The 9,098-nt window shown below is 55.5% G+C and overlaps 1 protein-coding gene across 1 annotated transcript in view; it reads left to right on the top strand.

Annotated features, from left to right (window-relative positions):
• Nucleotides 1–9,098, top strand: part of Ryr1 (ryanodine receptor 1) — a 107,632-nt gene that overhangs the window by 92,369 nt on the left and 6,165 nt on the right. Inside the window, 9 exon segments of the mRNA XM_048791254.1 lie at nt 8–28; nt 666–730; nt 1,956–2,109; nt 3,169–3,255; nt 4,355–4,606; nt 5,390–5,520; nt 7,368–7,410; nt 8,877–8,987; nt 8,989–9,008. Coding sequence (XP_048647211.1) covers nt 8–28; nt 666–730; nt 1,956–2,109; nt 3,169–3,255; nt 4,355–4,606; nt 5,390–5,520; nt 7,368–7,410; nt 8,877–8,987; nt 8,989–9,008 — 884 coding nt within the window.

Here is a 9,098-nt window from a genome sequence, read left to right as displayed (position 1 = left end):
CTCCCCCATTCTCAAAAGGAAACTGGGGGTGAGGGGACAGCAGGGTGTCAGTGTGGAGAGAGGGGGTGGGAGGGAGGAGGCTCAGGGAGTGGGTGGAGGGGCACGCGGGGAGGGGGCGAGAGTCAGGAGGAACAGAGGAGGACCTCAGAGACGGGACAGGGAGACTCAGGGACAGACACCTGGAGAAAGGCTTGCTGGGTGTTGGGAGAGAGAAAAAGATACCCTGAGTCCGGGAGAGCCCGAGACCTAGGAGGAAAGGGATCAAGCCCCAGAAAACCCAAGGAGACAGAGTCCTGGACCTGGGAAAGACTCTCAGAGACACATGGTTGTGGGAAATGAAGCAACCCACTTGGGAAAGGTCCCCAAAGTGTCCTGAGGCCCATGGAGCGGTGACTGCCGCAGGTGTCTGCCACAGATGTTGAGGTGATGAGAGGCCCAGGGGTCCAGAGCTCCTCTTGGAGTCAGTCTTACCCTGCAGGGCTTTGGGCCAGGCCTTCACCTGGGGAGCCTTGGTCCCCTTGGTCCCCTCTGCACTGTGGGAATCATAAGCCCTTTTGGTGAGGCAGGTGTAGAACTTGGATTGCCAGGCGGTGTGAGAAGCAGGGACAGAGGGGGACAGGTAGTCAGCACTGCGGAAAAGGCTTAGACCTGTGTCCTGTCCCCAGGTGGATGGAGAAGAAGAGGAGCTGCCTCCAGAACCCGAACCCGAGCCCGAGCCTGAGAAAGCCGAGTGAGTGCCCTGGGGCACCAAGGCCCCAGTCACTGCTTCCCTTCTGGACTGGGAGCCTCCTGAGTTCAGTGCCCTAAGTTGTCTTATGACCAGAGCATCATCCAGCCCAGACCCAAGCACAGGGAGGGACCTGTGGAGGGAATCAGGGAAGCCAGGCACAGTCAGGAGGCTGAAGCAGGAGGGTGGCAAGTAGCTCCAACTAGCCCGGCTGGTGGCCTATGCCGGGTTCACAAGATCCGGCTATATCAATAGCCAGGTGAAGAAGGCGCGAAACACACAGAAATCGGGAATGCCTTTTCAATATCGGGGCGGCTCTTGACCTTAGGGCTCTGTTGGAAAGAGAGAGAGCTTGCGCCTGGATTCTTTATTTTTATGGGGGCGGGGGGGACACACAAAGGGAGACTCAGTGGAATGTTCTTTCCAAATAAGGCAAGGGGTCAGGTTTCAGGGGCTTGAGTCTAGCTTCCTGATGTCTTGTGGTCAGTAGATTGATTGACATCTTGGCAAGTCACACCCATCTCAGGTGCTGTGTGGCAACACAGGCAGAGCGAGAGGAAAGTGCCCAAGTGTGTTGCAGGGCCCAAAGAGCATGTGACACCAGGCCGGTCTTCCCATATGCTCAAATGTGCATAGCTCACACACAGCCCGTGGCTGGCCCACGACAAGCAAGTTCTAGGGCAGCCTGAGCAACCAACAATTTAGTGAGACCCTGACTCAAAAATTACAAAGGACACGGGCTGTAGCTCAGTAGAAGAGCACCACTGGCTTCAATCCCTAGCACTGCAAAAAAAAAAAAAAAAAAAAAGATAGAGAAATGAATNTGTAGCTCACTGGTTTAGTGCCTTTGGCTTCAATCCCTAGCACTGCGAAAAAAAAAAAAAAAAGATAGAGAAATGAATGCTCCGCGCTTGCCGCCAGCCTGTGTGCGCCTCCCTCTGTCTGGAACACTTTCCCAGGCTTCCTTCTCCAGGAGGCCTGCTTTGACACCCGCCCCTCCTAAGTTGAGCAGGTATCTCCTCTAGGTTCCCGCCACCCCCTTGGGCTTCTCCTGTCCTACCAAGGACCCCTCCACCCCATTGGGCAGGACGCCATGAAGGCAGAACCTGAGGGTGCCTTTGTCCCCAGCACCATCCAGACCTGGCATGGCATGGGCCCCCAGAGAGTGGCTTTGAGTGAATGAATTGCTCGGGTGCTCCCTGACCTCCGTGTGTGTCCTGCCCTGCAGTACGGAGAACGGGGAGAAGGAAGAAGTCCCTGAGCCCCCGCCCGAGCCCCCCAAGAAGACAGCACCTCCTCCTCCCCCTCCAAAGAAGGAGGAAGCCGGAAGTGCTGGGATGGAATTCTGGGGGGAACTGGAAGTGCAGAGGGTGAAATTCTTGGTGAGTCCCAGCAGGGGTTTGCTGAAAGTCCTCTCCCAGGGAGAGCCGCCTCTGTCCCCATGCTGGTCCTGAGCTCACAGTTCCAGGCCCCTCTCCAAGAGGAGACCAGGCTGGTGAGAAGGCAGAACTGTGCCCAGAGGAGCAGGACCTGGTACAGGCAGCATTTCCAGGTGGCCCCCACTTGGCTCCCCACTGTCTCTTCCACCCTTTGCTCATCTGGAGACCTCTCCCCAGCCTCCAGCCACAGTGAAACCCAGCTGAGGCCATGTTCTGCCCTCCATCGTGGCCAGTCTCTTGGGTCTGAGCCCCACACCCGCCCCAGCTCCCTCCTCCTATGGAGGCCGGAGCTCTCGCAGCTCCTGGGCAGGGTCCGTTTCCTCATCGGTCCAGAAGGAGGGAGGGTGTTTGGGAGGCAGGGTCCTGTCTCCTCTCCAGACCACCCTGGAGAGGGGGTGGGGGGCATAGTGGATGGGGGGAGTCAGTGAGGATTCGTGGTAGGAGTAAAGGATGGAGGGAGACGTGGAGAGAGAAAGGAGAGGTGGGAGAAGATGTGCCCTGCTTGGGGTGAAGCCAACAGGGACCTCACGGGAAGCAGCGTAGCACAGAGGATGGGTGGGCTCTGGGGTCTGACAACCTGGGTTCACATCCCAGGTCTGGGCTGGAGACGTAGCTTAGCAGTTGACCACTTGCCTAGCGTGTGCAAGGCCCTGAGTTCGATTCCCAGTGCCGTGTGCACGTGTGTGTGTGCATGCACACCCCTCACAATCCTAGATTTGCCACTCTTTAGCTATGTGAGCTTGAGCAAGACACCACCTCCCCGTCCTCAGTTTCTTCATCTGTAAAGCGGACATAAGAGCAGTACCCACTTCATAGGGTTGTGATAATTAATTGATATTTTATATAAAGGTCTTAGCCCAGGTCTTGGTATACAGCAAGTACTTAATAAGCAGGAAGTTGTGGCACCAACTATTGAGCACCTGGGTGCTCTGATCGTGAGTAAGTAATGGGATGGATTCTCCAGCAAAGAAGCAGGCTGTGAGCTCCCTGTCTCCCTTCCAGAACTACCTCTCCCGGAACTTCTACACGCTGCGGTTCCTTGCCCTCTTCCTGGCGTTTGCCATCAACTTCATCCTGCTGTTTTACAAGGTGCTGGCCATGTGGGGCGGGAGGCTCCATCCCCCACAGCTTCCCAGAGCCCCTGCCGCAAAAGGACAGGGTGTGGGGCTCAGCATTCTTAGGGACCCTAAGATCTCGGGACCCCAGAGGGGTGGGCTGTGGTTTCTGGTTCCTTCTGGGCAGGAGGCCCGAGTGTCCGCGGGTGTCAGAGCAGGAGCCAGCTGGAGCTATGTTCCTGGCCCAGATCTGTCACCTGCCTGCCCCGTGCTCAGGTGCAGACCCTTCCCTCTGGGCCACCCACTGACTCAGTCACAGTTGATGCTTTCATGTCCCTGAAAGAGAGGTTCTTGGGGAGGCTCAAGTGGGCAACTCACAGGGGCTAAGGAAAGGCAAGGGCTAAGAACCAGGCCTCCCAAAGGACAAGGGGCCCTCGGGATCTTCCCAGGGGTCCAACAGGACAGAAAGGCAAGCCAGAGAGGCTTTGTGGGATGGAGTCCTGGCTTCCCCACTCACTGGCTGCATGATGGTAGGCCGGGTGCTTAACCTCAGTTTCCTCATCTGCAAAATGGGCTGGTCACCGTGTCTACCAGCTAGAGCTGTGAGGATTAAAAGATGATTAGTACGTGCAAAGTACTTAGCCCAGTACCTGGAATATAGAAAGTGCTGAGCAATTGCCGGCTACCAGTCATCTCTGTTAGTGTCATTTGGGGTCAGTCTCTTTAGGACTCTGCTATCAAGATGAACCAATTTGGGGCTGGGGCTGGGGTTCAGTGGTAGAGGGCTTGCCTAGAACGGGTGAGGCACTGGGTTCGATCCTCATCACCACATTAAAAAATAAATAAAATAAAGTTATGAAAAATATAGATATGTTTTTTTAAAAAATGAACCAATTCTGTTTTTGGTCCTCTTGTTGCTCAGTTTGATGGGCACGTTCCCAGGACAGTCTGATTTTCAAGCTCGGTCCTGGGCCCTCCCCTCCATCTTGATTGACAGTCCTGTGATCCTGATAGGGGCCCAATCCAGCCTCAGGAATGGAGGCTGCTAATTGTGTTAGTGGGTTCTGGCTGTGGCAGACGAGGTGCCAGGATACCAGAGTCCCCTCCCTGATGGACTCCTCTCCCCTCCTCAGGTCTCAGACTCTCCACCAGGGGAGGACGACGTGGAGGGGTCAGCAGCTGGGGACATGATGGGTGCAGGGTCTGGTGGCGGCTCTGGCTGGGGCTCGGGAGCAGGGGAGGAGGCAGAGGACGACGAGGATGAGAACATGGTGTACTACTTCCTGGAGGAGAGCACGGGCTACATGGCGCCTGCGCTGCGGTGTCTGAGCCTGCTGCATACACTGGTGGCCTTTCTCTGCATCATCGGCTACAACTGCCTCAAGGTGGGCCATGACCATGGTCCTGGGGCAGAGCTTGTGGAGGGAGCGGAGATGCTGGGGCGGGGACAGGGGCAGGGACTGTCACAGTGGTGAGGACAGAGGGCTTGAGATTGGGGCACTGGGTGCAGGATTGGGGTCTTCAACAAGGGTGGCATTTGAACTGGGAACAGAAGCCGAGAAGCCAAGTCTAGAATTTTCCATACCATGCTTGTGCGACTGTGATAATTTCTGGGTCAGGAAGCAAACTTGTCATTGGGAATGTTGCTTTCTGCACGTTGGTCAGTGGGTTAACTATGATCTCTAGGGGTCCCTGGGGTCTTGGACATAACATGGATGTCAACAGGGATGTGGGCTCTGACGCCACAGGTGCCTGAGGTTTTCAGTGCCTCGTGGGTGTGTCATGATGGGTCCATTTGGGTTCCATGAGGTCTGGCAGTTTTCATAAATCTTGTTACTATTAAATGAACACAGTTCTCTTGACCTTGCGCTTTGGCAGTGCTGTTCCCACAGCCTGCAATGCCCGGTCCCACGTCCATTCCTTCCCACCTGCCTAAGGTCCAAGGGCAATCTTCCTCCCTCAGGAAGCCCCGGCTTGCACCAGGCACCCCTGCTGGTCTCCCCAGCCCCTCTGTTTTGGTCCCTCCTGATGTGACCCTCTGCCTGCACCTTCCATCTCGGCCCTGACCATCCTGGGAAGGCTCCTTCAGCCTCTGTGCAGATGCTAGCGAGACCTCTTGGCTTCTGCGAGACCCTAACGCCTGCCCTCTCCCCCCCTCCACCATCTAGGTGCCCCTGGTGATCTTCAAGCGGGAGAAAGAGCTGGCCCGGAAGCTGGAGTTCGATGGTCTCTACATCACAGAGCAGCCAGAGGATGACGACGTGAAGGGGCAGTGGGACCGCCTGGTGCTCAACACACCGTAAGGCCCAGCCCGCCCAGGGCGCCAGGGGGTGGAGGCCCAGAGCTCAGGACAGCAGGTTCCAGCCCCTGCGACACGTCTCCCCACGCCTGGTTTTATTCCCCATAAAATAGAAACATTTCCCATGCATCAAGTTCCCCAGGGGAGGCTGGGGATGTGGCTTAGTGGTAGAGTGCTCGCCTGGCACACAGGTGGCTTTGGGTTCCATTTCTAGCACCGCAAAAGAAAAAAAAGTTCCTCTGGGGCATTCTGAGGGCACATGGAGGTTCCTGGGTCCCACCCTGGAGGGCGTGGGCCAATGTGTGTAAGTGGGACTGTATTTTAAGCCCCATCCCCGGGGGCCTTTCTCACCAGGTGCTGGGAGTGGGAAATAAGAGCTCATTGGGTTTTTAGCCAGGGAGGGAAAGAGGATGTGTGAGGCCATGAGGGGACTCTGGCTGCCAGCTGCCCCCCCCAGCCAGCTGCGCTATTAGGGGCACCTCTCGGGAGAAAGAAAACCAGGGACCAGGTGTAGCTCAGTGGCAGAGCACCTGGTGAGCGGAGGCGAGGCCCTGGGTTCCATCCCAGCTCCACGAAAAGTAAATAAGAACATCAGCTGGGCTCCATGCGCCCACCTGGAATCTCAGCGATTTGGGCGATGAGGCAGGAGGATGGCAAGTTCAAGGCCAATCTAAGCAACTTAGTGAGACCCTGTCTCAAAATAAAAAAAAAAAAAAAAGAGAAAGGGCTGGGGGTGTAGCTCAGTGGTAGGGTGCCCCCGGGCTCAATCCTGGGTACTGAAAAGAAGAAAGAAAAGAAATTCCCAGAGGCTCGGGGGCTGAGGCAGGAGGATTGTGAGTTCAGAGCCAGCCTCAGCAGCCCAGCCAGGCCTCGTCTCAAATGATTAATAACACGGGCTGCGGTAAAGCCCCCCTGGGTTCAACTCCCAGGACCAAAAAAACCCACAAAATGTGAGGCCAGCTTGGGCAACTTAGCAAATGAGGAGCCAGGTAGAAGGAGCCTGCTCTGACCCCATCGAAATAGAAAGGGCTGGGGACGTAGCTAAGTGGTAGAGGGCTCTGGATGCAGTCCCCGGTATGTATGCATAAATAAATAAATAAGTAAATACGAACATCTTTAAAAGAAAGAAAAGAAAAGAGAGAGGAAAAAAGGAAACAAAAAAAAAAAAAAAGGAAGGAGCCAGGCAAAAGATGAGCCGAGGCTATTTTATTGAGCTAGAAAGCAAGATCGTGCTCCGTAGGAAATGGTGACATGCTGGGAGGGTGACAGGGCTCACTCTGGACACGGCAAGGACAATCCGAGCATCCAGAGGAGTAGGAGGAGCAGAACTGGAGCACGTCATCTAGGTGCAGGTCCCCGGATTCCTAGCCACCCCCACCCCCTCCCCCACCCCGCACTCCCTGGCTTGTCACTGGGAGAACTGGTAAACCCAGGTCCAGAATCACCAAGCACAGTGTATGAAGCAGCGGGAGGAAGCGTGCCATTCCCCTGCAGCATGCCGCTGTCCCCACTGGTCACCGCCCAGAGCCTCCCCCGGGAGCAGTTCTGGTGTCTTTGCATGCTTGGCTCTGGACACAAGTCCCCTGCCTCACCCAGGCTCCACCAAACATGGCAGCAGGGTCCCCACTGAGCAGGGTCCTCTGTGCGAAAAGCACAGGCTGGGCAAGGTGGTGCCCGTCTCCAGTCCCAGCTCCTGTGGGGCGGAGGCTGGGGCATGGAGCCAGGAGTTCAAGGCCAGCCTGGATAACGGTCAGTCTAAGGCGAACAGCACTGGGATTCCTGTCTCTCCGGCCCGGCTGGAGGCTCCCAGCCTCTGTGAATGTCTCACAGGTGCTTTCTCTTGGCAGGTCCTTCCCCAGCAACTACTGGGACAAGTTTGTCAAGCGGAAGGTGAGGACGTGGATTGGGAGGGCTTTCTGGGCTGGGTCCCTCTCTGCCACCGGGGCATCCTAGCTGCCAAAGACTTGCTTCATGTGTGACCTTGGGCAAGGGCCGTTGCCTTTCTGAGGAGCATGGGTTTGCCACGGGGACACGGGCATGATAATCATGCTTCCCTCTCACACGAGGTGACCCACGTAGGGCAGAGCCCCTGGCGCAGGGGCTGAGCAGGAGCAGGGTAGCAGCGCTGGTGTAAGCTCAGGGTTCAGAGCTGCCTGCGTTTCCACTCCTAGCTTGTCTGTGCCTCAGTTTCTCTCATATTCAAAATGGGTAATCCCGGAGTCCCAGCTACTCAGGAGGCTGAGGCAAGAGGATCACTTGAGCCCAGGAGGTCAAGGCCAGCCTGGGCATCATGACAAGACCTAGCTCTAAAAAAAATTTTAATAAAATAAAAACAAAATGTGGAGGAATAACAGGGCAGACCTCACAAGATTGTTGTAAGGATTATATGTCCTACTACACAAGCAGAAGGCACATGTAAAACAGAAGATAAGTGAAGGTTGTTCTTATCATTGATTGACTTAGTAGAGTTTATTGAGTAGCTACTGTGTGCTGGAAGTGTTTTTGGAAACTGAGTTCCAGCAGTAACAAAACAGTGATTCTGACACTTTATTTGCAAAGATAGATATTGTGCAGATGGTAATAAGAGCTGTGGAAAAAATAAAGCAGTCCGGGGCTAGGATGTGGCTCAATGGTAGAGTGCTTACCCTGCGTGTGTGAGGCACCGAGTTCCACCCCAATGCCCCCAAATAAATAAAGCAGACAAGAGGGGTGGGGAGCATGCCTGTGTGTGTTGGCCAGGGGAGGTTGCTGTTTTATGTAATGGGTTCAGAAAAGGTCATACTAATTCATAAGGAATTGAGGAGGTGAGCCAGGTGGAAATTGGGGGAAGAGTGTCTTAGGTGAGGGAACAGTCAAGACAAAGTCCCTCAGGCAAGAATGTGCTGGTGGGTTTGAGGAACTAGAGGAGGCCCCTGTGGCTGTGGGAATGAGGGGAGAACAGGTTCATAGGTACCGGGGCCCAATTATAGAGGTTTCCCTGCCTGCCTGCCTAAAATAATACAGTATCTCAACTAATTTGGCTGCTGGATCAGCTGCACCTTTATCGTGTTGATCCCTCACTGTGATTATCTGAACAAAGCTCTGGCCCTTCTCCCCAGAAAAATGTACACCAATTTCTGTAAAAAAATGTTTTTGGGTAGTTGTAGGTGAACAGAATGCCTTTATTTTATTTGTTATTTTTTACGCGGTGCTGAGGGTCAAACCCAGCGCCTCCCGCAGGCTAGGCAAGCGCCCTGCCACTGAGCCCCAGCCCAGGCCCCCGTTTTTATACCAAGTTCAGAGTGTCTCCAGAATCCCCCAGGGACCGTGACACTCGCCCCTCTAGTCACATCGCAGGGTCTGACACTCTGGCGCAGGTTCTGGACAAACACGGGGACATCTTTGGGCGGGAGCGGATTGCCGAGCTGCTGGGCATGGACCTGGCCACGCTGGAGATCACGGCGCACAACGAGCGCAAGCCGCACCCTCCCCCCAGGGCTGCTGACCTGGTGAGCGGGGACCGGGCCCTGGGGTGGGAAGGGGAGGCGCCCGGCCCCGGGCACCCCGCCATCCCGGCCCCTCCTCGCCCTGCGCAGGCT

This window comes from Marmota marmota, unplaced genomic scaffold (assembly GCF_001458135.2).
Source record: "Marmota marmota marmota unplaced genomic scaffold, marMar, whole genome shotgun sequence".
Taxonomy (NCBI): Eukaryota; Metazoa; Chordata; class Mammalia; order Rodentia; family Sciuridae; genus Marmota; species Marmota marmota.
The sequence above is the reverse complement of the archived record's forward strand: the minus strand, read 5'-3'. Positions and strand labels throughout refer to the sequence as shown.